The sequence below is a fragment of the Jaculus jaculus genome, chromosome 5 (genome assembly GCF_020740685.1).
Source record: "Jaculus jaculus isolate mJacJac1 chromosome 5, mJacJac1.mat.Y.cur, whole genome shotgun sequence".
Classification (NCBI taxonomy): Eukaryota; Metazoa; Chordata; class Mammalia; order Rodentia; family Dipodidae; genus Jaculus; species Jaculus jaculus.
In genome coordinates, this window is record NC_059106.1 from 49831330 (window position 1) to 49857946 (window position 26617).

At 53.3% G+C, this 26617-nt stretch overlaps 1 protein-coding gene across 1 annotated transcript in view; it reads right to left on the bottom strand.

Annotated features, from left to right (window-relative positions):
- Positions 1-2711: 2711 nt before the first annotated feature.
- Epha2 (EPH receptor A2) overlaps positions 2712-26617 on the bottom strand; it is a 30175-nt gene continuing 6269 nt past the window's right edge. The window contains exons 3-17 of the mRNA XM_012948540.2: positions 24505-25174; positions 16077-16232; positions 15660-15992; positions 13890-14005; positions 12463-12616; positions 11590-11689; positions 11202-11257; positions 10867-10992; positions 10583-10771; positions 10392-10453; positions 10099-10308; positions 9781-9930; positions 8845-9038; positions 8140-8295; positions 2712-3674 (exon numbers count right to left, since the gene is read on the bottom strand). Coding sequence (XP_012803994.1) covers positions 3569-3674; positions 8140-8295; positions 8845-9038; positions 9781-9930; positions 10099-10308; positions 10392-10453; positions 10583-10771; positions 10867-10992; positions 11202-11257; positions 11590-11689; positions 12463-12616; positions 13890-14005; positions 15660-15992; positions 16077-16232; positions 24505-25174 — 2778 coding nt within the window. The 3' untranslated portion in view covers positions 2712-3568. The remainder of the gene's footprint in view (positions 3675-8139; positions 8296-8844; positions 9039-9780; positions 9931-10098; positions 10309-10391; positions 10454-10582; positions 10772-10866; positions 10993-11201; positions 11258-11589; positions 11690-12462; positions 12617-13889; positions 14006-15659; positions 15993-16076; positions 16233-24504; positions 25175-26617) is intronic.

Here is a 26617-nt window from a genome sequence, read left to right on the forward strand (position 1 = left end):
TGTCATTAACCTCAGTACCTGGGAGGCTACCTCATGAGTTCCAGGTTAGTCTGGGCTATGGTGAGACCTTACCTTGAAAAAATAATGATAAATTTCTAGCTAGGCATAGTGGTGTATACTTTTAACCCCAGCACTTAGGAGACTGAAACAGGAGGGAGGCAGCAAGTCCCAGGCCAGCCTGGGCTACATAGTGAGTGCCTACTTCAACATAAATGCATTAATTCTCTTAATTAAAATGAGGAGGCTGAGGAGATGGCTCAGCAGTTAAAGGCACTTTCCTGCAAAGCCTGCTGCCTGGGCTCAATCCCCCACTGCCCAAGAAAAGCCATCTACAAAAACCGCATATGAGCCAGATGTGGTGGAGCACGCCTTTAATCCCAGCACTCGGGAGGCAGGGGTAGGAGGATTGCCATGAGTTCGAGGCCACCTTGTGACTACATAGTGAATTCCAGGTCAGCCTGAGCTAGAGCAAGACCCTACCTCAGGGAAAAAAAAAATGCACATGCATCAGATATTCATTTGCACACACATACATGCACATAAACAAAATGTTTTAAAACCTAAAAAGGGACTGGAGAGATTGCTCAGTGGTTAAGGCACTTGCCTGAAAAGTCTAAGGACCCAGGTTTGATTCCCCAGTACCATGTAAAGCCAGATGCACAAGATGGCACATGCATCTGGAGTTCATTTGCAGTGGCTAGAGGCCCTGGCACATGCCCATTCTCATTTTCTCTATCTGCCTCTCTTCCAAATAAATAAATGATTTAAAAGAACATCGTGTGCTGGTGCATGCCTTTAACCCCAATAATCTAGAGACTAGAGGAAAAGAATCACTTTTGAAGCTGGGTGTGGTTGTGCATGCCTTTAATCCTAGCACTCAGAAGACAGAGGTAGGAGGATCACCATGAGTTCAAGGCTACCCTGACACAACATAGTGAATTCCAGGTCAGCCTGGGCTAAAGTGAGACCCTACCTTGAAAAACTAAAAAGAGGGCTGGAGAGATGGCTTAAAAAAAAAGCCAGATGCACAAGGTGGCACATGCATCTGAAGTCTGTTTGCAGTGGCTGGAGGCCCTGGCACACCCATTTCCTCCCTCTGAATTTGCTTCCTTTTCTCGCTCTGTCTCAAATTAATTTAAAGGGGGGGGGTGCTGGAGAGATGGCTTAGCGGCTGATCCTCTCCAGGACCCATGTACGCCAGATGCACAAGGGGTCGCATGCATCTGGAGTTCATTTGCAGTGGCTAGAGGCCCTGGCGCGCCCATTCTCTCTCTCTCAAATAAATAAAGAAATGAAAATAAAATGAACCATCTTCCTACACAGAGCCATCCCATGTCCACAGTGGCTCTCCAGATGGGACAGCAGACATCCCCTGCAGGCTGCACTCTCAAGGACCCTGATTGTCAGGGGTGGCCTTGGCGACTACAGTGACTACCTAGGCACAGATGGCCTGACTCAGCCACTGTGCCCAACATACCAGGTGGTCCGGCCCTAACAGAAGGATGCCACCTGCTGAGTGCCTACCACACCTGACACAGGCAGGCAAGTCTCACCAACACTCAGCCAGCTATGACCCAGAGGGACACTAGCTCTCCCACAGGGAGTCGGGGTTAAGCCATCCAGCCCCAATACCCCAGGGCAAGCTGAATGTCTCCCTACAAGTCCAGAATCAGGAGGTCTGAGCTCTGGGCCTGCCAGCCCCAATGACTACACTCATGTCACACCTTGCTTAAAACCTTCAATGGGAGCCGGGTGTGGTGGCGCACACCTTTAATTCCCAGTACTCGGGAGGCAGAGGTAGGAGGATCACTGTGAGTTCGAGGCCACCCTGAGACTACATAGTGAATTCCAGGTCAGCCTGGGTTAGAGTGAGACCCTACCTATTGCCTTACAAGGCCCTAGAGACCTCTCTGGCATTTTGTGTCATTCTTGATGACATCCAGTGCTTGTGGTTCCTTTGTATAATCACGACTTCACATCCTGTACCCTATCTGCTATGCCACCCCCTCCCACGGGTTACGTCCTCCAAGTACCTGAGGCCACAGCTCAGGTCTCCTCTTCCAGGAAGCCTTCCTTCTGGCCTTGGTTATCTGTGTCAAGCCCTATTATGAATACCTCTGACTGGTAAATCTTATAGGGGGAAAACGCTTGGGGCTTGAGATTGGGATCCTGACATTTCTTGAGGTCTTTGCTGTGTGACTTTAGGCAAGTCGCTGTCCATTTCTGAGCTTCAGTCTCTTTAGGAGATTCCCCGGGCCCTGCTTTGAATTCTGGTCGTCTGCTCCAAACTTGGCTGTGCAGCTTTGGGCAACTCCATCTGTCAAATGGGACTGCCCATAAAACTCGCAAATGTTCTGAGACTCCCAACAAGCCAAAACCTGTGAAAAGCTTGTGTAACTCACATGGGCGCTGGAAGAATTGATTTCAGCACCTTCAGGGAGGGAAAGAGCGGGAGGGAGGAGGACAGCTGCCCACAGCTCACTTGCCCCTAGCTCTGCAGAAGCCTCCCAGATCAAAGGTGACGGGGCCTGCTGGTGTGGAGGCTGGGGCATGCTCCCTGGAACCCTGGCCACTCTCACCCACCCTCTCTCCCAGGGCTTCCTTGCGCAAGCAGTTCTGTTTAAACAGTCAAGTGTTGGGGGTGACCTCTGCCCCGCCACAGGAAGCAGCTCAGACCCCACTGAGCACCCAGGACCGGACAGGAGCCAAGATGAGTTTGAACCATCTGCAACTTTATTCCAGAGCAGAAATAAGTCATTTTCTAACAATAAATATAAAAAAAATAATAAATTAAGGTTTGAAAAAAAATACCCAACAAAACAAATCCGTAACACTGACATCATGGTGACAGTCGTCTAAAGGGGCAAGAGGCGTTGCTGCTGGGTGGCGGCAGAGCCTCCTCTGCAAGCCTGAAGCCCCCCCCCCCCCCAGCCAAGGAATGTCTGCCGCAGAAAGTCCTGGGCCCTCAGCCCTGGCAGGGTCCCTGCCGTGCATTCATTCTCTCCACAAGTACAAAATATATATTTTAAAAAAACCTCAACACAACCAAGCGTCCTGAGAGGGCCCCAGGAAAGCAAGAGACTGGCTCGCAAGGGCTGAGGGGAGGGCCCGGGGGTCTGTAGAAGGCACAGAAGTTTGAAGGATGGCTGTGGTTCCCTCCCAGCCAAGTTCATGATCTGTCCTCTCACAGAGTATGGGGCTTGAGGTGCCCTGGTCATGTGGTCCTGGCCTGACTACTCCAAGCTTCCAAAGGTGGCTTCTTGGGGAAGACAAAGGGGAGGTCCATTTGGAAATGTCCCATGTAGATGCCGAAGTTGGCAATACTCCAGCCCCAGGGGATGCTGGGAATGCAATGGCACATGCTAAGTGCTTGGCTGGGTCCTTTGCAAGGGAAGATGCCCAGCATCCCCGAGCATCCCACAGTAGAGACCTCAGGCCGCACCGATGAGGAGGGACTGGAAATAAATAAGATTCCTGGTGGCCCAGTGCAGAGCTGGCAGGGAGCCACCGTGTTTCTTCAAGTATTGTTGGCCGACGGGGGTGGGGGGTCATGAGGCCCTGTCAGGGCTCAGATGGGGATCCCCACTGTGTTCACCTGGTCCTTGAGCCCCAGTAGACTATAGGCGATGCGTTTCTGGTGGCCAGGCAGCCGTACCCCGATCCTCTTGATGTCGCTGTGGGCGGGGAGGGAGAGAGGGAGAGAGGGAGAGTTAAGGGACGGGAGCGGGATGGGGCAGGGCTCAGTGGGCAGCTGAGGGAGGGAGGCAGAGACAGAAAGGAAAGGGGGATGGGGAAGGGGCCTAGAGGACCTGTGGGTGAGAGAGGTCCAGTTAGGGAAGCCCAAGAGGATCCGCAGTCTAAAAGCTTGCTGGGCTGGAGAGATGGCTTAGCAGTTAAGGCACTCGACTGCAAAGCTGAAGGACCCTGGTTCAATTCCCCAGTACCCACATAAGCCAGATAGACGCTTGGGTCAGGAGTTCCTTTGCAGTGTCTAAAGACTCTGGCACACCCAGTTCTCTCTGTCTCCATTTCTCTCTCTAGTAAATAAATAAATAAAAATAAAATATTTAAAAGCTTGCTAAAGCTAGGCGTGGTAGCTCACTCCTGTAATTCTAGCACTTGGGAGGCTGAGGTAGGATTCCCGATGGCTTTGAGATCAGCCCAGGCTTTACAGTTTGACTGACTATGCCTCAAAATACACTTCCTAAAGTGGCTTGCCACAGTCAGAAGGATTTCTTCCAATCAAATCTTTAAAAAGGCATGAGGTAGGTGTGCGCGCGCTCAGGTGTGTGCATGGAAGCCAGAGGACAACTTTGGGTGACAGGAGCTATCCACTCACTGGAGCCCACCTGCCTCTACCTCCCCAGTGCAAATTAGGGCTGTCACACTTGGCTGTTTTTTACATGGGTTTTGGAGATTGAACTCAGACCCTCATGCTTGCATGAACTCTCTCCCAGCCCTAGGCGTTCGTTTTTTAATCCGTCTTGAAGATTAATACCCCCCACCCCCAAGCAGCAGAAGGCATCTTTAGGTAGCTGTTCTTTTTTTGTTTTTTAGAGATAGGGTTTCACTCTAGCCCAAGCTGACCTGAAATTCACTATGGAGTCTCAGGATGGCCTCGAACTCACAGTGATCCTCCCACCTCTCTGCCTCCTGAGTGCTGGGATTAAAGATGTGTGTCACCACACATCTTTAGCTAGGTGTCTGTTTTCTAAGGATATTCGGGGGGGGGGGGTCATGTAAAGCCCCTCTACTCCAGGGATCTTCCCACCTGCCACCTCAACTACCCCTCTCTTTCTCGGTCCCTCTAGTGGGTCACCAGATCCAATGACCAGGTTACCTGAGGCAGATGGCCTGCAAACAAGTGAGACCCCACAATCTGACAGACAGCAGTAAGGAAAGTTTCAGTGCTGTGCAGACAGTGGGATTTAGGGGGTCCCACCAGGGTCAAGCTACCCTGGCCTTTCCTCACTAACCCCATCTACCCAGGAGCTCATCAGCGGGAGGTTTGTTGCTAACTTCGGGAGTGTTCTCCACCGTCCTCACCCAGCAGCCCAAGCCCATGAAAACACCCAGGTTTTTACAGGCCGTCTCTTGGCTGTAAACAGAGCTAATTATATGGTTCAATGCTGGAGACATGACTTTCCCACAGGCTTGGGAAAAGCTGAGTGCTGAGCAGTGACGGGCGGGCCCAGGTGAGGGGGATGGCTGCTCCGGCGGCAGTAGGAAACACAAAAGTTAGATTTTGGGGAGAACTTCTAAACCTACCACAAAAGTGACACTTCTCACCTACACTGCTGGGGGTAATTTTCCCACACCTGGCTAAGCATTTGGGGGTCTTCCAGGGAAAAGCAGGGTCCTGGGCAACTGCAGACCCACTGCACAGGAGGCTAGAAGTAAGAGAGGGAATCTGCATGAGACGGAGCCCAGTAGATTCACTGATTTTTCTTTTGAGGCACTTAACTCTAGCCAAGGCTAGATCCTCCTACCTCAGCCTCCCTGAATCAGAGGCATGAGCCACCATGCCTAGCCTGCCTCTAGGTTGAGTGTGGTCCAGGAGAGGGCTAGAACATGTCCCCAAGAAGCACCATCAACTGAATGGCTGAGCACATGAATGTCATCATGGGGCTGAGTCACGGCCCAGGCACCTCACCCCCTACCCCTGTCTGTCCTGTGGAATTCATCTCCTAGGCTGGGACCTGAATCTGCTCCTGACACTGTTTGGGAGGCAAGAGTCCTGAGATGGGCTGTTTTTTTTTTTTTTTTCTTTCTGGGGTGCATTTACCCTTTTATCAGCTCCTCCAAAACTATTTAGATCCCATCTAGCTAGAAACCCACCCAAACCAAATTAGCACAGGGAACATTCCAACTGAGACGAGACTGTCACTGGACCACAGGAGACGCAGCGGGTCCTTTGCGAGGGTCAAGGAAGGAGGGAGACAGGCAGGGGAGTGAGTGGTATGTGAAACCCCAGATCCTGACCCTCTAGGGAAGAGCAGAACCCTCCTGCCACTGTCTCCCTCCCTTTGGAATTCCTGGCCAACATACTCTAAAGGTTTAGAAAGTGTTCTGAGGGCTGGAGAGATGGATGGCTTAGTGGTTAAGGCTAAAGCTTAAGAACTGAGGTTTGATTCCCCAGTACCCACATAAAGCCAGATGCACAAAGTGGTGCATGCATCTGGAATTTGTTTGCAGTGGCCAGAGGCCCTGGAGTGCCCACTCTCTCTCTCTGCTTGTAAATAATAAAAAATAAAGCGTTTTGAAGCTAAGAGTGGTAGCATACACCTTTAACCCCAGCACTCAGAAGGAAGTATCATCTTGAGTTTGAGGCCACTCTGAGGATACATAGTGAATTCCAGGTTGGCCTGGGCAAGAGACTCTACCTTGAAAAACCAAGTGTTTTGAGACCACACATCTTTGAAAAGGGGCAAAAGCGGGGGGGGGGGGGGGGGGGGGGGGGCAGTGGCTGTGAGTCATCCAGCCCTGAATACCAGTGGGTGGGCAGGGGGAGGGGAGGAAGGAGCACTGAATGACTTCCTGGCTTTATCCAGGCCCTCTCCAAACAACCTGCGCGTGCACACAGCCTGTCTGTCCGTCTATCCAGGAGCCTGTCCAGGCTCGTGGGAAAGGACTTGGCGAGGGGCGCCCCAGGCTATTTTGGGATACTTCTAAGAACACGTGTTTCCTGTAAGCTCTTCTCCTTGTCCTCAGCTCTGGTCACCAGAAGAGAAGCTGTGCTGTCCTAGAGGAGGGGCCTAGAGAAACCAAGGGGGCTGGCCCAGGACACCAAGGAAACAGAGGAATCTAGGATTAAGACCCCGAGAGTGCTTGGTAGGTAAAGTGCTATGCAGGTGTGAGGACCTGAATTTGATCCCCAGCACCCACATAAAAACTGGGAATGGTGGCGCACGCCTTTAATCCCAGCACTTGGGAGGCAGTGGTAGGAGGATCACTGTGACTTCGAGGCCAACCTGAGACTCCATAGTGAATTCCAGGTCAGCCTGGACTAGAGTGAGACCCTACCTCAAAAAACCAAGAAACAAAACAAAACCGGGGAATGGTGGTATACACCTATAATCCCAGCAATGGGGATGAGAATTCCTGGAGCTTGTGGATAACTTGTCTAGCTGAATGGGTTGGCTCCAGGTTGAGTGAGACCCCATCTCAATCACATGGAAGGAGATTGAGGATGACATGGCATTGGCCACTGGCCTTCACACCAACACACATGTGCACCCACACACATACATGCAAAAGAGAAAAAACGTTGGACCTAATTTGATCAAGGCCACCGGAAAGGAAGCAGCAGATGTGAACATGAACCCAGGTGTGTCTGCAGAGCCCAAGCGGGTTCTCTGCTGTGCTGGAGCTGGGGCCCATCTCCTCTCGGTGTCTCTGCATCTCCTCTGGCTGGCTCTCTCTCCAATCCCCACGGCCCACAATGCCCTGAGGATGACTACAGCCATGGCCAGCAGGTCAAGATCCCAGCTGAGAGGTCTCCAGAGGCCCTACAGCATGTTCACATGTAGGCCCAAGTCCAGAAACTTCTGTGACCCAGAACTGTGAAAGGCCCAGGTCAACCCCTCCACACAGTTCCCAAAATCTCCCAAGCCCCAGGCCTGTTTCTGCCCCAGCCTCCGACCTTGCACAAACTGGGATGTTGGGACCCACCACTATTTTTAGAAGCACAAAAGGCCAAGAGGATAATGTCATGTCCCTCCAGGGACGGGAAGAGGTGTCCCTGCCAAGGCTATGCCGGGAAGGGTCACTAGGCTGGAGCTAGGGTGGGGGAAGAGCACTGGAGAGCGACAGCATGGTCAGAGCTCCTCTCCCCGGCACCAAGCAGGCCATCCCAGCCGGGGAGGAACACTGCTCCCAACTGGCTATGCGAACTCAGGCGATGGCTCTGCAGGTTCTTTACTCTGGGTCCTGGCTAGCCAGGACTGGAAAGCCCCTAGGAGCTGTGAAGTGCTGGGCCCTGCTCATGTGATGATGACATCCACTAACGTCTTCCACTCTGGAGGATGACACAGGAAGGGGAGAAGAGCGCCAGGCAAGGAGAGAGAACAAGCACAGGCAGAGGCGGAGGGTCAAGATGGGCTGCGCAAGCGGGCAGTGCGCCTAGCGGCTGCTACTCACTCGTTGGTCATCTGCACCACTTTCTCGATGGCCGTGTAGCCAGCCGCCATGAAGTGCTCCGTGTACTGCTGCATCTTGATGCTCTCCAGCCACTCGGACACCGTGCGGAAGGGCACCCCCTCCGAGCCACTGGTGCTGGGCAACCGGATGGACACCCTGGAGTGGGAACCCCCGACCCACTTGTGAGAGGCTGCCACACCCGCCTCAACTAAGGTACAAGTACATGGGGGCTGCCCGTGCCTCAGTTTCTTCCCAAGGCAAATGAGGAAGCCCAGCCCAAGGCGAGTGTTGATAACATCTAGCCCTTCTACAGATCCTCTATTCTACAAGCAAGACCGATACCAGGAAGTCACGATCCCAGCCCAGTTTCAGGCCAGCTAGGAGAGATTATTCAATCACCCGTGCCTACAGTAAGAGGGAATTATGGAGCCTGTGTCGGAGTATCTTCAGTAAGTCAGAACATGTTAAGGACTGAGTGTGATGTCAGCGCACACCCTGCGTAAGACCGTCTCTTACGCTGATGTTACCACAGCACCCTCGGCTGTTGTGGTGCCTCGTGCACGACAGGCAAGCCAGTTCCCTAACCCTGAGCCCCTGGCCCCCAGCATCACTTCTGGGACCCTCAGCACTCCAGGTTCCCTCAGTTGCCCACGCTACCCAAGTGGGCTTAGCTACTACTGTCAAGGTCACAGAATGTGGACTCACCGGGGGTCAAAGTCAGCCAGGGTCTTGAGGGAGTCGGGGGCCCGGATAAGCTTGTCGAGGATGCTGACAATGTCGGCAAACTTGGGGCGCCGGGCGCGGTCTTGCTGCCAGCACTGCATCATGAGCTGGTAGATGGCAGACGGGCAGTCCATGGGTGTGGGCAGCCGGAAGCCATCGTTAATGGCCTTCATCACCTGGGGGGCGGAGGAGAAGGAGAGCAGCCTGAGCAGACAGCCACATAAAACAAGAGGTCCCAGACAGAGATAGAGGGGAACCCCACAAACAGGCTGGATGGGCCTCCCTTCTTTTTTGTGTTTAATTCTCATCCAAATCTTTTAAATATTTTATTGATTAATATCCATACACACACAAATGTACCCTGGTGACAGTCGGTTTTTTTTTTTTGGCTTTTGTTCAAGCTAGGGTCCGGTCTCACACTAGTACAAGATGACATGTAACTCATTCTGTAGTCCAAGGCTGGCCTTGAACTTATGAAGTTCCTTATGCCTCAGCCTCTGGGACTAATGGTGTGTGCCATCATGCCTGGGTCCTTCTATTTCAATGTTGTTATTATTATTACTATTATTCTCCCAGGACTTCTTTCTTAATTCAACATACAATGTCCTCACTTAGCTGCCTTGTTGTGCCCTGGATCTCAGCAGGGATGTGACCCTCTAAACTGAGCCTCTTGGGCCTCCAAGCTGGGTGAGTCACCAGGCCTATCTGTGTGCACACATGTACACACAACACACAAGCACATGCACGCACACTGCACACACGTGCCCCATCTCCCTGCTTGCTGTTTAGGGCTCCTCCACATGGCAGGCCCCTGTGTGGTCTCCATCCAGATACAGATTAGTCCCAGGACTCTTGTTTGGAGCCCCAAGGTTGAGGGAATGAGTTGAGGCTCAAGAAGGTCGGTCTTGAGGGACCTACCTCGTGGTTTGACAGCTCCCAGTAGGGCCGCTCTCCATATGTCATCACCTCCCACATGACAATACCGTAGCTCCACACATCACTGGCTGAGGTAAACTTGCGGTAGGAAATAGCCTCTGGGGCTGTCCAGCGGATGGGTATCTTGCCACCCTGCAAGGGACCCAGCTTCAGTTACCACCACCCCCTCCATCACGGTCACAGGTCTCAAGGCCCTGCCTCCATGGTTCTAGAATCATCCTTGCTTTCTTGCGGTCCCTGCTCCACAGTAAGAGAGATGAGAGCTGCTTCTCTCTTCCTAGAGCCCGTCCCTCAACTCACGCTGGTGGTGTAGGTGGCCTCGGGGTCGTCCTCCAGCACGCGGGACAGGCCGAAATCAGACACCTTGCACACCAGGTTGCTATTGACAAGGATGTTGCGGGCAGCCAGGTCACGATGCACATAATTCATGTTGGCCAGGTACTTCATGCCGGACGCGATGCCCCGTAGCATGCCCACCAGCTGCAGCACACTGAACTCACCGTCCTTCTCCTGCAAAGCACAGACCCTCAGCTCCATGTGGCTCTGGGCACCCCAGCCCTTACCCTTCCCACCACAGCCGACAACATCCATACCCGCAGGAACTTGTCCAGAGCCCCATTCTCCATGTATTCCGTGATGATCATCATGGGTTTGTCTGCAGGGCATGGGCACAAGTATGAGAGGGAGGACGGCTTGGCACAGGGTCAGAGGACCCTAGGGAACAAGCAAGCAGTCCCTCTCCCCTCCTCACTCCACAGTGGGCCAAGTGTCTCCCAGGCCTCACATTTAGAGACGACACCCTCCAGACGGATAATATTGTGGTGGCTGAACTGTCCCATGATGCTGGCCTCACTCAGGAAGTCTACGCGCTGCTTCTCCGTATAACCAGCTTTCAGTGTCTTGATGGCCACAGGCACCTCCTTCTTCCCTGAGGATGTCTTCAGTGTCCCCTTGTACACCTCCCCAAATTCTCCTGTGGGTGGACAAGAGGAAGGAACAGCTCAGTGAGCCACACTGCCCCTCCCCTGTCTCCAAAGGGCTCGAGGCAGGTGCATCAGCTAGCCTCACCTGCTCCGATCACCTTCTGCCGTGTGACACAGGACGGGTGGATCTCGGTGGTGAATTTGAGCACAGCCTGGTTGGGGTCCTCATAGGTGTGGGGATCCACATATGTCTTCAGGGGCTTCAGTTGTTCTGCAAAGAGAAAGAAGAGGTGGAGTTACACACAGTTTGGGGAGGGGGGTCCCTGGGAGATGAAGCCCTCCCTACAAGAAGGGAAGTCACAATCACTTGGGACCTTGAGAGGTTTAGCTCAGAACCAAAGTGCCCCATCTAAGCAGTGGAACTGCCCCTACCTCCACCACTAGCTGGGGAGACTTCCAGGGGAGGGGGCTACAGCTCACCTGACTTGGAGAAATAAACATCTTCAGAGGACTGGCGGGCCCGCAGGTTCTTCCTTCTAGAAGGTCAAACAACACAGGGTCAGCACGTCCAGCACTGGCCAGGAAGCCCTCCCAACCCTGCCCTGGATCCTCGGGGCCTCACTGCACCCAGTGTCCTGCTGGCCTTCATCTGGGCAGGGAGCACGGGGAAAGTGGAGGAAATGAGTAACCCTGGATCCATAGCTCGAAATCCTGTCTTGCAGTGGCACCGTGAGCAGCTATAATGAAGGCTTTCCTCATTTTAGCTGCCCGGCGCTTCCTGCCTGTGTTCCCAGGAAGCGTAGACACACTGTTGACAATTTCCCCTTTGGTGTTTGCCGCGAAGAGCTTGGGGGTGGAGCTGACAAACCTTCTGTGGACAAAAAAGCCAACTCCTGCCAGCATCAGAAGCAAGACGGCACCGACAGCCACGCCTCCAATCACCGCCATGTTGGCAGAACTTTCCGTGGCTGTGGACAAAGACCAGTTGATGATACGGAACCCCGCACCAGATCTTAGCCATACTCCCTGCTGCATCCAAGACTCACTTTGGGGACCTAAGATAGATGCCTGGGGCCCTATACATGTGGGTGGCTTTCTTTTTTTTTTTTTCTTCTTCGAGACAGGTTCTCACTCTAGCCCAAGCTGAGCTGAAATGCACTCTGTAGTCTCAGGCTGGCCTCAAACTCATGGTGATCCTCCTACCTCTGCCTCCCAAGTGCTGGGATTAAAGGCGTGCACCACCATGCCCAGCTTTATGTGGGTGCTTTGATTTTCAGTTTTCTGGGGGCGTTAATTCCCGTCCCACAGCTGGTGAGAGAGAAGCCTTCCCAGGTGTGAGGACTTTTTAAGATTAGACTTTCTTTTTGACAGGGTCTTATGTAGCCCAGGCAGGTCTTGAACTCACTATTTAGCTGAGGATAACCTTCAACTCCTAACTCTCCTGATTATACCTTCCAAGAGCCAGAACTAAACACCACCACACTCTGTTTATGTGGTGCTAGGGAATCAACCCAGGACCTTGAGCAAGCTAGGCAAGCACTCTAAATTGAGTTTGTCCACAAAACTGCCCAGAACATATACCCTGGTCCTCTGCCTTAGGCCTCAATCCTGTCTTTCCCCACCTGAGGCTGCCCTGGCAGACAGGAGGGGGCGTTTCTAAATTCCTGGATCTGCTTTCTCCTCCCCCATGATGTCTAGTTCATGATCAGGGCCTGGCCCACATCGTGGTCCCCTGACTCACACAGTGTCTGGAACTCATGCACCTTGCTGCCTGCGCCCTGGCCCTCCTGCGTCAGAGCCTGCACCTGGACCAGGTAGGTGGTGTCGGGAGCCAGGTCATCCAGGGTCACTGAGAAGCCCTCAGTGCGACGTACATTGTAGCTGTTGGCATCCCCCTGTGGGTGAAGGTAGGCAGAGGATCAGCAATGAGGGCAGGACAGAGCCTTGACTACACGCTGAGAACCCAGTCAGCAAGGCAGCTTCCCTCCTCCGTCAACCAACTGGAAGCCTTGTGTGAGTGCATTCATGTTCACGTGTGAGAACAGGCATGCCTGATGCTGACTTCAGTGGTCTTTCTCAGTCACTCTGTGCCTTACTTATTGATTTTGTTTTTCAAGGCAGGATCTCACACTAGCTCAGGCTGACCTGGAACTCACAGTGATCATACCTCAGCCTCCCACGTGCTAGTATGAAAGGCAAATGCAACTGAGCCTGGCTGTGCCTTTTTTTTTTTTTTTCCTGTTTTATTTATTTGAGAGTGTCAGACAGAGAGAGGATGAGGCCAATAGAGAGAAAGAATGGGCACACCAGGACCTCCAGCCACTGCAAATGAACTCCAGACGCGTATGCCCCCTTGTACATCTGGCTAACGTGGGTCCTGGGGAGTCAAGCCTCGAACCAGGGTCCACAGGCTTCACAGGCAAGCACTTAACTGCTAAGCCATCTCTCCAGCCTGTGGCTTGGTTTTTGAGTCAGGGTCTCTCAGTGAACCTAGAACTCACTGACTTGGCTAGACTAGTTCATCAGAAAGTTCCAGGGAAAGCCAGGCGTGGTGGCGCTCACGAATAATCCCAGCACTGAGGCTGAGGTAGGAGGATTGCTGTGAGTTGGAGGCCAGCCTGAGACTACATAGTGAGACCCTAGCCTGAAAAACAAACAAAAAGAGAGAGAGAGAGAGAAAGCGAGCGAGCTCCAGGGACCCTCCTGCCTGTGTGTCCCCAATGCTGGATCTTAGGTGTACACCATCACATACGGCTTTCACATGGGTCTAAACTCAAGACCTCATACTTCACTGACTGAGCCATCTCCCTAGCACTCTCCCCACCCCACTGCTTTTTTTTTTTTTTTTTTTAAGATAGGGTCTCACATACCCAAGCTGGTCTTAAATTCATTATGTAGCAAATGATGACCTTGAACTTCTGACATGCCTGTCCTCACCTAAGTGCTGGGATTATAGGCATGTCTGACTTAATAGACTTATGGACTTACAGAAGAGGAAATCGAGGCTGAGGAGAAAACTGATATTCAACCTAGAGCCACCCAACCCCAAAGAGCCCACCCTGAGAATGCAAAGCTCTGCTGTACTGCCTCGGGAGACCCCAGGCCTCAGTTTCCCCAGGTGCAGAGAGATTCAGGTGGCTGGCCAAGGCGGACTGCCATCAGCGTTACCTTCTTACGGTAGGTGACTTCGTACTTCCACACGCGGCTCTGCTGGGGCACAGGGATGCTCCAGGCGACACTGAGTGAGGTGGTGCTCCGGCCTTCCAGCCTCACCTTGGGGGGCTCTGGACAGGACAGAAAGTTGAGGAAGTGTGTGTTAGAAACCCCTGGGCACGGAGGACTAGGACTATGAACCACCTCCCATCCCGGGGTCTTGAATTTCTGGCTCCAGAGCACAGAGCTCAGATACAGCCTGCCTTACTACAAAGGCTGGGCCATCAGAGGCGCACTACAACCAACCACGAACATCTAACTAAAAACTAAAACCGTTGGGTCTTTCTAGAGACCAAACACTACTCCAAGAGCCTTACATACTTTTTTTTTTGGAGGTAGGGTCTCATTCAAGATCAGGCTGACCTGGAATTCACTATGGAGTCTCAGGGTGGCCTCGAACTCACAGAGATCCTCCTACCTCTGCCTCCTGAGTGCTCAGATCAAAGGCGTGCGCCACCACACCCAGCGTCTTTTGTTTTTAAATGTTTGTGTGTGTCCACAAGTGAGCACATGCGTGTGAGGTCAGAGGACAATCCTGAGTGTCAGACCTCGCCGTTCCACCTCGTTTGAGGCACAGTCTCTTGTTCACCACTGCATACGCCATGCTAGCTGCACTGCAAGTTCCCTGAGATTCTCCTGGGTCTGCCTCCCATCTCCCTGCAGGAGTGCTGGTCCACTACCATGTCTGCCTTTGCTTAGGTTCTGTGAATCCGAACTCAGATCCCTATGCTTGAGTGGCACCGAGTCACCACCCCGGCCCAATATATGATATACTTGACCAAATCTGCAACAGCACTATTACAACAGTCTGTACTTTGCAGATGAATTTTGAATCCCAGAGAGGCTAGGTGACTTGCCCAGGGTCACACAGCTGGAAGGCAGCCTCAGAGGGTGTGCTGTTTTTCCCCCTTTAAGACAGTGTTTATCATTATCTTTCTTTCTTTTTTCTTTTTTCTTTTTTTTTTTTTTTTTTTTGGTTTTCCCAGGTGGGGTCCGACCTGGAATTCACTATGTAGTCTCAGGGTGGCCTTGAACTCACAGCAATCCTCCTACGTCTGCCTCCCAAGTGCTGGGATTAAAGGCGTGTGCCACCATGCCTGGCTGCATTTCAGTTTTTTATGTTTTGTCCAGTTTTTCAAGGTAAGGCCTTACTCTAGCCAAGGCTGACCTGGAATTCACTATGTAGTCTTGTAGTCTCAGGGTGGCCTCGAACTCAGTGATCCTCTACCTCAACCTCTGGAGTGCTGGGATTAAAGGCATGTGCCGCCACGCCCAGTTTTAAATATTTTATTTATTTTATATGTTTGTTTATTAGAGAGATTGGACACACCTGGGCCTCTAACTGCTGTAAGTGAACTGCAGATGCTTGTACCACCATGTGTATCTGGCTTACATGGGCTCTGAAGACTCAAACCTGGGTCCTTAGGCTTTGCAGACAAGTGCCTTAACCAATAAGCCATCTCTCCAGTCCTAGACAGAGTTTTGTCTAGCACAAGCTGCCTTCAAACTGGCTATGTAGCTGAGGATGACCTTGGAATTCCTGACCCTCTTGCCTTACCTCCAGGTTCCAAGATTATGGGTACATGCCACTATTCCCAGCAAATGCAGCACTTTTAATCATTTGTTCTCACTGAACGGTTGAGACATGGCTGCCTGTCTTAAAGTCTCACCTGGGCAGGCTCCACCAAAACCCAGGGCACAAGTCCCCAACCCCCCTGGGCTCACCTGTCTGGTTGATGCTGACGCTCGCAGTGCGGAAGCTGCGGCTGGTCACCAGGCCTGAGACGCCGTTGCGGGCCTCGACAGTGAAGGTGTAGTTCATGTGCGGCTCCAGGTCACTAACAGTCACACTGGTACGGGTCAGGGAATGTGGGGGATCCGAGTAGTGTACGCTGGCCTCACACGGCCCGCACTGGCCGGACTCTGGCCAGCACTGTTCGCAGGTGACACTGTAGACGATGTCCTCACGGCCCCCACGGTCTTGGGGGGGCGTCCAACGCAGCTCCACTTTGGCACCCATGCCCACAGCCGTGAGGTAGTGCGGGGCAGAAGGTGGACCTGTATGGAGGATCGAGGTCAGTGGGACCCCTGTGCCACCCAGACAGACCAGCCACCCCCCTCCCCAGCCTCTACAATACTCACGTGTGCAGGGCATGGAAAGCGGGTCTTCGGGTGCCCGGAAGTAGCCTTCCTCACACTCACAGAAGGTGGCACCCTCGGACGATGGCAGTGTGTGCTCCGGGCACTCCAGACAGGGGCTCTCGGATGCCTCAGACTTGAAGAAGCCAGGTGAACAGGCTGAGAGGCAGGCACAGGAAGACAGGGCAGTTCAGATGGTCCCTTCCCCAATGGTCACAACCTTCCTTCCCAGGCAAATCATTCATCTCTTTACTTCTAGTTCTTCTCTCCCCACTCCTCCTCCTCCTTCTTTCCCCTCCTTGTGTAGCCCGGGCCTCAAACTCAAAATGTAGTTGATCTTGAACCTTTTTGCTCATCCTCCTGCTTCTACCTCCCAAGTGCTGGAATTATAAGCATGTACCACCAGGCTCAGTTTTATGTAATGCTGGGGATTGAACCCAGAGTTTCATGCACTCACCACCTGAGCTACATCCCCAGGCTAAGGCGCTACAGCCCTGTGGACCTGTGTTCTCACTGACAGAACACTGTGTGAGAAGCACACACATGGCCAGTGCCCACTGGGCACCAGGAAAAGCCTGTCCTGAGTGCTCCAAACCCTGGCATCCACCGCCTCTTGCAGGAAGCGTCACACCCCCAAGTCTGGCACTATAAGCCAGGCTCCCTAAGAATTCTTCCACAGGTTGGCCCAGTGCCTGGCAGAGCGTGAGCACACTGCCCGCATGCCTGGTAGCGCAGACCAGCCTGTCAGGTCCTCCACCCTGCCTAGGGCAGCTTGGAGCTGGCTAGGAATGGCGATTTTATCTGCTTAGCCATCAGTGTGTGTTGACTGACTATGAACACCCCTTCCCCAGCTGACTATCTGGCCTTCTGTTCAGGATGTCCCCTTGTCAAAGGGCTACCTACCCCACCCCATCCCTGTGGCTACCTTAGGACCTCAGCCCCTTCCTGTTCCGGGCCTGGCCCCCAGGAAGCAGGAAAGGCCAGGCTCCTAGATCATTCACTGGACTTCGTTCCAGAGCGAGTCATTTCCACTGCTCGCAGGGCTGCCAGGAAGCAGCTCTTCCTCTTGCCTCAGCTGGCTAGGGGGCTCAGACACCTGACTGAGGGTGCTTCCTCCCACCCCTCTATCCTGCCCCCTGCCCAGAGCCCCTTCCTGGCCTAAAGACAGGAAGCTGATCAGACACAGGGCCCACTTCATAGGGTTACCCAGGGTTTGGGCGGCTACGGAAGTGGCCAGAGTGGGGAACCTCCTGTCACATCAGGGAGAGTCCTGAGACACCTCCAACCTGCTTTACCAAACTCATGGGTCCTCTGCTCTGCCTGACCCTGGGTGGTGAAAACAAAGCCCTTGAGCCTGGGGAGTAGGAGTATATAACTGTCTAGAATAAACTGGTGGGCAAAGGACTAAGGGGGGGGACCAGGCGTGTGAGGAGTCACAGAAGGGATGCTTCAGCTAGGGTTTTAAGACTGTGTAGGAGTTCAAAGGGTGGAGATGCTGGAAGAGGGAATAAGGATGACAGGGCTGGAGAGATGACTTGGGCTGGATTCTCCAGTACCCACCTAAAAGCCAGATGGATTAAGTGGCACATGCGTCTGGGCAAGTTCTATGTTCCATCTATCCTCTCAAACAAGTATAGAAATAAAACAAGAATGACAAGCAGAAGACAGGGCCAGCTTCCTGGGTACAAACAGATGGAGCAGCAGGAAAAAGGACAGTACAGAAAGGCCTTGAATGCCAGGCAAAGACAGTCAGTCTTTATCTCGAGGTCGGCAGGGCTCCGTGGATGGACTGATGGCAGTGAGATCTCTCGGTCAGAACAACTCCTTAAACAAGGCTATCTGAGATTCGGGACAGCCTGTCTCCCAACGGCCTGTGGACAACCACTCCAAGGAAACCAATTTCAGGTACCCTTGACCCCAGTTCCCCCTCAGACCAAGGCAGGCCTGCTCCCCCTTGGGCTGCAGGGCAGAGCCAAGCCCTCTTAGTGTCATTCCTGTGAGAGCAGAGAGAGGTGGGAGGAAAAGGGGGCTGCGGGAAGGGAAGGGAGCAGGGACCCCATCACATGCTGGACATCTGCACTTGACCTTTAAGTTTGCAGGGAGTCAACCAGGCAGCATGGCCCCTTGAGGTAGCCCAGCCCCCAGGGTCACACCCACAACCTCTGGCCCATTCTGTCCACTCTACCTAGCCCTGCTGTGAGCTTAGCCACTCATGGCTGGGAAGGCCTTGTCCTGGATCATGCAGCAATGAGGAGGCTACACAAAGGTCTGGATGTGAGCACCTACTGTGTGCAGGGGCTGGACTTTGCACTTGTTTGGGCCTCACAATGAACTTGTCACATGTGGGCACGGCTGGCATTCACTCCATTCTATAGGGGACGAAAATGAGGCTCCAACAGGCCAAACAATTCACCCAAGGTCTCTAAGGAGAAAAGTAAACTGCAGGTGCCTGCCTGCACCTTCATCCTTTGCGGCACCCAGGATCACCTCAATCTGGAGCAAGGAGAAATCAACACTGTGCAAGAAGCCTGTTTCTGTGGCCAGGAAATCCTGACTCAGTTTGGGGGGAAGGAACCCAGATCTTCTCCGCACCATCCTGATGGGCCATGGGATTAGCTAAAGTTGTCTTCTCTGAGCCCCAATATCTTTCTAGCCTCCTGATGAGTTTTGGAACACCATGTGCCTCTGGTCTTACTCCTATTACATACATATAAAAATAGCACTCTTCTTACCCCAATCTTCACCCAAAAATCAGTTTCCAGAATTCCAGGCCTGGCTGATCCCAGATTTTGATCACCCAAAATGCCTGAACTTGTTCCCAGAGGCATCTGCCTGTGGGTAAATGCCAGCTGTCTGGGGCCCAGAGGAACTGGGGGACTCCAGCCCTTAAACCACCATCACCTCTTTGCAGCACGGGCACTCAGACTGCAGAGGGGGGCTGCGAAGGCCTGAGGTACCTGCCAGCCCACACTCACCCCTTCTTCCCACACCACCCTGTGCCTGGAGAGGAAGTGGGGGAAGAGATGGGTTCCATTCTCTGGCCCAAGCGCCTGGGGGTGGCCTCTCTGCTTGCAGGCAGGAAAGAGGGAATTTGGAGAGATTTCCGCTGCGGATATGCCAGATAACACAGAGAGGCGGCGCCCACTGGGCATGCACTTGCCTGCCGGGAGACCGTGCTACCCCTCCTCCAACCACAGAGCACCAGCGCGCCCCAGGGATCCCAGGATTACAAGGAGGACCACCAGGACCCTCCAACCTGCTTGGATTTCTTGTTATCCTCAGCAAACAAGTGGGAACGGGTCTCACCCACACAAACACACCCGCAATACCATATGCCTCACTGTCCCCTAGTCAACCAGCAAACTCCTATGTGTCTTTCAATATCCAGCTTAAACTTCTCCATAGTTCAATTCCTGGACCCCTGTTGCCCTATTAGGGTATCTATTACCCAAGTTCATGTTTACCAAACAGAAATGAGCACGTCCTACGTGTCTGGCAGAACACTGGGAACTGGGATGTGATGGTGTGGCAGATTAACATCTTTTCAGCTCCAGGGAAATTCACAGCCTAGCTTTTAAGCCTCATTTGAAATGATTTGTGCACATACGAGGATCCTCTCTCTGACTGACAGCTGCAGGGGAGCAGGAATGGAGCCTGGTCTATCTTGTGCCTGTGGGACCCCCCCCCCACAACCTCCCCTCCCCGCGCACAGGAAGTAGGGCTTGGCCAACTGTTCTTGAATGGATGGAGAAAATGAATGGAAGAACATTCAGACATGCTGAGGGTCACAATGAGCGCTGTTCAGGGACACTATCCACTTGGACACCCACCTGGCTGGCACAAGAACCCAGCTTTGGCATACCTGGGGCACACCTGTGGAACACATCTCTAGTCCCAATTTTCTTGGCAGGCCCGGGCCACTCCAACTGGGGCACGGTTAGGACTCTACCCCGGTTTTTCCAGTTCCCAATGCCTGCCCCTCAGGTGGCAGCACAGGGTGACTCAGGGACAGACGCCCTCTGGATGGTGCAAGTCCAGCCCCTGGCAAAGTCCCTCCCCCAGGGCCCAGCCACCTCCCCAGCTGCTGGCAGCCAGGTCGTGAGGTCAAGAGGTTGGGTCAATTGTGATAGCAATTCACTTAGAGCCAATCACCTCCCCAAGTCATGGCCACCACTTCAGCTGAGCACGTGGGACCTGGACTTTGTGTGTGCGCCCTGATGGAGAGGTTAGGGCGACCTAACTATTGAGGGGAGCACCCCAGCAGGCCCTGTGGTACCTGCAGAAAGGGGGGACCCTTTTCCCAGAGCCTTGTTCCTTTCACACGCGCCCCAGGAGCTATCTGAAGGAGGTTCCAGCACCTAGCAGATAAGCTAAGCTCTCCCATCCGCCCACCGGGCTCTCCTACCTCCAGCCTTTATCTTCTATTTGCTTTCCCCGTCTCCTTCCTTCCTTCCTTCCGTTCTGGGGACCTGCTTACCTCCGGTGACGAGGGAGGGGCACAGCCACAACCTGCCTGATGGAGCTGCCAGGGCCTAGGCCAGCCCCAGTAAGCTGAGGAGCAGAGGTAGGGCCACTCCAGGAAGGGGTTTGGGGGATGCCACTATGAGCCCCTGCTACTGCAGGCCACAGAAATAAGACCCACTATCATATGGGGGGGGCCTAAGAACCCATAGAGCCCCATCCCTGACACTGCCCAAGGCCACCTGCCTAAGAAACCACAGTCCAGAGTCACCTTATATCTAGGGGAACCTCTCTATTACTGCAAGACCCTGAGTGAGGCCTGGGCCACTGGGGTTACAGGGCAGGGACCCTCTAGCCACTGGGTCTGATCACAGGATGACAGGGACCCTGGGAGCCACTCACGTTACAGATAGGGAGGCCCACAGAAGACTTTGCTATGGTTAGGCTGTGCCAGGGGAAACGGTGGGCAGTGTAGGGCCCTCCTGGATCTGGGTCCCTACTCTTTTGGTCAGCGTTTCCTCTCTAGGCCTCAGTTTCCTCATCTGTAAAATGGGACAGCTTTGTCCTCTCTGAATGCTTTACAGATCACCGGGAAATGTTTAACATTCTGAAATGTTTAACAAGGTGCTTGGAATGGGGTGTCCCTGCAAAAGAGGTAATCATGAAACTGGAGCAAAGAAGAGACACTCTCCAGGGGCTGGTCTCCCAGCTGCTGGGTTGAGCCTCTAGCCAAGGCCGCTGGCCACCTGCTCACCTGGCCTCGGTCTCCCTGGGCCGAGGCGCCAGCCGGGGCCCCGCCAGCTCAGCTGCCGATGTCTGATGCCAGCACAGGAAACTGAGACAAAAGCAGCCCCTAGGGGACAGCGGTCAGCCTGAGTGACTCCACTGTCCCCTGGGCAGGGCTGGGGGGTGGGTTGGAGCGAAGCTGGCTCATTCCTGACATAGTTCATAGGAGCGCAGCTGGGCAGTATGCCCACCTGTCCACACACGGCACCTGGGAGGTGCCTTCCTTCCGCTGCCCACTTAACTATTTCCTGACTTGCTCTGGCCTTCCTAGGAAGAGAATCCTCAAGGGAAAGGGTTGTTGACTCTGGGAATGACCCTGACAAGGTGTTAAGTGGTCTCAAGGGACCACACCACCCACTCTGTGAAGCAGAAGCTTCCAGTGACAGAAACCTGGGGCTGTGGCCCAGAGAGGGACAAGCAGGAAGGGAAGACCCCTCCACATCCAACCAGCTTAACAGTGGCCTTCCAGTCACCCCTCCCTCTAACCACCCAGCCCCACCGTGCCAGGACCTGCCATCCCGGCGCTGTCCAGAGACCTCATCTAGATGCCAAGAGCTGAGTCAGGGATTCCACAGGACCTGGTCATTTCCCGCCCCACTTCCTGACCCATCTCAGCCTGGGAGCTGCTGAGCGCCGGGATTCAAACCCTGACACAGCTGTGCACACCTCTTCGCCCCTCTGAGCCTCAGTTTTCTTGGTGTTCAATGGAATAATACTAGTCCCGGCCCTACAGAAAGGACGTGCTCCCTGCGCAAGAGCATCCGGTAAGGGCCCGCTCGCCTGCTGCAGTCACTGTTATCAGGGCTGTGGTCAAAGGCTGCTGAGTGGCATGTGGAGCGAGGAATTTTGGAGGGGGCATCCCAAGAAGAAAAGCCAGGGCAGTAGGCGTCTGGGTGGGAACAGATCACCTTGCTAGGCTGAGCCCCAAGAGGGGCTGGCCTGGCTCTTCTACAAAGCCTGCACTAACTCTGACCCCCATGCCAGAGGAGAGAGCTGTCCCAAGCCTGGAGACTCCCCTTGCAGCCCCCACTTATCTCTGCTCCGCCTAAATCACTGCGGTGGAAAGTTTTCAGCTGCCCCTCCTCCCCCACCCCCCACATTCTTGTGTGAGGATGTCATGTGGGAGGGACTTCTGGACCACTGGTCCATCCCACAACCCTCTCCCCCCCCACCCCGCCCCCCCGCCCCCACCCGCTTCATTGTCTGAAACCAGGAGTGTGCATTTAAAATCATCTAGGCAGGGACAGCGTGGGGAAGGGGGTTCACTCATCAGAGGGGAGCTTCAGATAGGGCGCTGATGGGGAGGGCTGGCAAAAAGACACTGTTCCAGTCACATGGTCAGAAGCGCTCACCTGGCCCAGGAGTTTACAGATGGTATTAAGCTCGGTTCTGAGCTTGGGAGGCACAAGGTGACCATCCACCTGGAAGGGCTGGAGAGGGCAGGGGTCTCCTAGCGCTTCAACCCCCTTCCCGGAGTATGGTCCCATGGCTAGAAACCGCATGGGGACTCCAGGTGGGGGTGGCTTTAACCACTCCACTCACAGAGAGCCTGATGAGAAGAACAGAGATGAGCAGAGGCTCACCCAGGGTCACCCAGCAGGTACTGCCCCTGCAGGGCCTTAGCCCCTAATTTCTCAACACCAAGCTTATCTCAGCAAAGCGGCTCCAGAGAGAGGGGATAGGTGGCCTTCCAAAGGTCAGCTGCATTCCACACAGGCCCTGCCCTGCAGCGTTTCAAGAGCCATCCACTGAAAATTTGTAGCACTGTGCATTTCCTCAGGCCCTGGCCAACCATGATGCAGCCTCCTCTATGTGAGCTCGCTGATACCCAGGCCCATTCCCAGAGAGTCTTACAGAAAGCGCCCCTTTACTGTCTCAGGCTGTCATCAATAAAATCCAATGGGAACTGGATTTGATGACTTAGCGGTTAAGGCACTTGCCTGCAAAGCCAAAGGACCTAGGTTTGATTCCCTGGTACCCATGTAAAGCCAAGTGCATAAGGTAGCATCTGTATCTGGAGTTCCTTTGCAGTGGCTAGAGGTCCTGGTGTGCCCATTCTGTGTATCTGCCCCTTTCTCTTTCAAATAAATCTAATGGTGGGGCTAGAGATATGGCTCAGCAGTTAAGTTGCTTGCCTCCAGAGCCTAACCACGTGGTTTCCCCAGTACCTACACAAGCCAAGTGCACAAAAGGGTGCGTGCATCTGGAGTTCATTTACAGTGGCAGGAGGCCCTGGAGTGCCCATTCTGTTTCTCTTTCTATCTCGGCTTAAAAAAAAAAAATCAAATATTTAAAAAATGAAGAGCCAGGCATGGTGACACACGCCTTTAATCCCAGCACTCAGCAGAGGTAGAAGGATCACTGTGCATTCAAGGCCACCCTGACACTACATAGTGAATTCCAGGCCAGCCTGGGTTAGAGCGAGACCCTACCCTGAAAAAAGAAGTCCAGTGGTGGATCTAGGTCTGTGGCCCCAGGAAGGGGCCTCCATTCACCACACCTTCAATACAGTGTTTGCTCAGTTCCACTGCAGAAACCCTGGGTCAGAATCAATGGCCTCTTAAAATTAACTAGGAGTGAGGCCAAAGCCCAGAGAGGTTAGGAGAGTTGCCTAAGGTCACACAGTGAGTTAACAGAACCAGAAGTAACCCCTGGTACTAGACTTCACAGCTGGGGCAGAGCAGGAAGTAGTCATAACGTGAATAAAATGTAACAGGTCCACTGATTTACAGGCATTCATGTGTCAGCCACTGACCTAAGCCCTTTATGAGAGTGAGGTCATGTGATTATCACAACCACCCTCCAAGACAGATACTATGACCCTCTACATGTTACAGGTGATGCAACCCAGAAACAGCGAGGTGAGGGAAATTGTCGAAAGTCACACGGGTTAAATGTACACTTGGCAACGGAACCCAGGTATTGTTTTCCTAGAGTACTGGTTCATAATCCCCACAATGTCCTATTTCTCAATTCATTCGTTCCCCATGACATGGGGAAGGAACCCAGGCATGAATAAGGGAACTGAACCTTCCACCAAACTGGATCAGTGCCTACCCACCCCTCCCCCAAGCAGGGACCAGCCAACCCAGATGCCACAGTCCCCAGAGGCAAAATCAGACCCAAGATAGCGACCTCCCACCCCAGCACCCTTTTCTCTGCCACCCCAGGAACCGACACTCACCCTGACAGGCATCTTCTACCTTCTCATATCCCTCCTGGCACACACACTGCCCGATGGGTACCAGCCACTCTCCATCCACGGCACAATGCATGCGAGGCTCTTCTCCCCCTGATGGTACCACAGCATGGTCCACGCAGGTGCCAGCCACAGTGGCCAGGGAGGGTGCGTCGGAGCCTGCAATGGTCTCGGGAAAGCGGGCCAGGCCCTTCAGCAGCTCTGGGCACTTCTTGTAGTACACACGGACGGACAGCAGCGCCACGCAGGCGCCAATGTCCTGGAAGGCCAGGTAGAAACCCTTGCGGGTGAGCGGCCCCACCGAGCGCTCCTCCACGTTCAGCTTCACGTTGCGGGCCTCGAAGTCGCTGCTGACTGTGATCTCGTCGGGGGCGATGGTGTCGATTTTAATAAACTGACGCTTCTGGAAGTTGGTGCCATAGTCCAAGTCCGACTCGGCATAGTAGAGGTTGAAGGTTTCTTTGCACGAGCTGGCCCCTCCGGGGAAGCTGTTACAGTCGCGCACGGTGAACTTGAGCTCGATGAAGATGCGCTCCGCCTCCTCGCGGTACACCCAGTTGGTGCGGAGCCAGTTGTCCTGGTCGCCCGACACCACGTTGCACACGGAGTACATGTATATGGGCACATCGTTCATGATATTTTGCATCAGGTCCCACTGTGAGGGGTGACAGGCGAGGGTTAGTTGCCGGAGAAACTGAGGCCCAGGTGACAGTGAAAGACCTGGGAGACACCTCAAGGGGGGGGAGGTGTTGCTGTTGTGTTTTGGCTTTATTTATTTATTTATTTATTTACTTACTTAGGGTTTGAAAGATAACTCAGCAGTTAAAAGCACTTGCTTGTGCCTCCCAGTACCCACGTAAAAGTCAGATGTACAAGGTGGCGCATGCATCTGGAGTTTGTTTGCAGCAGCTAGAGGCCCTGGGGCACCCATTCTCTCAAATAAATAAACAATAAAAATGTTTCAATTTTTGTTGTTGTTTTTTGAGGTAGGGTCTCACTCTATTTCAGGCTGACCTGGAATTCACTCTGTAGTCTCAGGCTGGCCTTGAACTCACGGCCATCCACCTACCTCTGCCTCCCGAGTGCTGGGATTAAAGGCATGCGCCACCACACCTGGCTCAAATTTTCTTATTAAAAACATTTATTTTCACACACATGTATGCCTGTGTGTGCGCACACATGTCAGAGTCTCTTGCCACTGCAAACAAATGCTTTATGTGGGTACTGACTGAGGAATTAAACCCAGGCCAGTAGGCTTTACAAGCAAGTGCCTTTAACTACTGAGCTGTCTCCCCAGCCCCATGGTGGTTTTTGTTTGTTTGTTTGTCTGGTTTTGCTTTTTCAAGGTAGGGTCTCGCTCCAGCCCAAGCTGACCTGGAATTCACTATACAGTCTCAGGGTGGCCTTGAACTCATGACAATCTTCCTACCTCTGCCTCCCAAGTGTTGGGATTAAAGGTGTGCACCACTATGCCTGGCTTTTTAAAAATATTTTTTAAAATTTATTTGCAATGGGGTGGAGGAATGGCTTAGCACTTAAGACATTTGCCTGCAAAGCTAAAGGGACCAGGTTCGATTCCCCAGGACTCACACTTGCCAGATGCACAAGGGGACAAGGGGGGCGCATGCATCTGTAGTTCGTTTGCAGTGGCTGGAGGTCCTGGTGCTCCCATTCTCTCTCTCTCTCTCTCTCTCTCTCTCTCTCTCTCTCTCCCTCTCTCTCTCTCTCTCTCTCTCTCTCTCTCTTCCCCTCCCTCCCTCTTTCTCTGTCAAATAAATAAGTAAAATATTTTAAACAAATTTATTTGCAAGCAGAGACATAGAAAACAGACAGACAGAAAGAATGGGAATGCCAGGGCCTCCAGTCTCTGCAACAGACTCCAGGTGCGTGTGCCACCCTGAGCAACCGGCTTTACATGGGTACTGTGGAATAGAACTTGGATCGTTCGGCTCTGAAGGCAAATGCCTTAACAGGTGAGCCATCTCTCCAGCCGCCATGTTTTTTTCTGAAGCAGGGTTTCACAGAGCTCTGGTGGCTCAATGGGTTAGTGTGTGGTACTTATGTTAGCCCAAGCTGACCTCAGCCTCTGCAGTGCTGA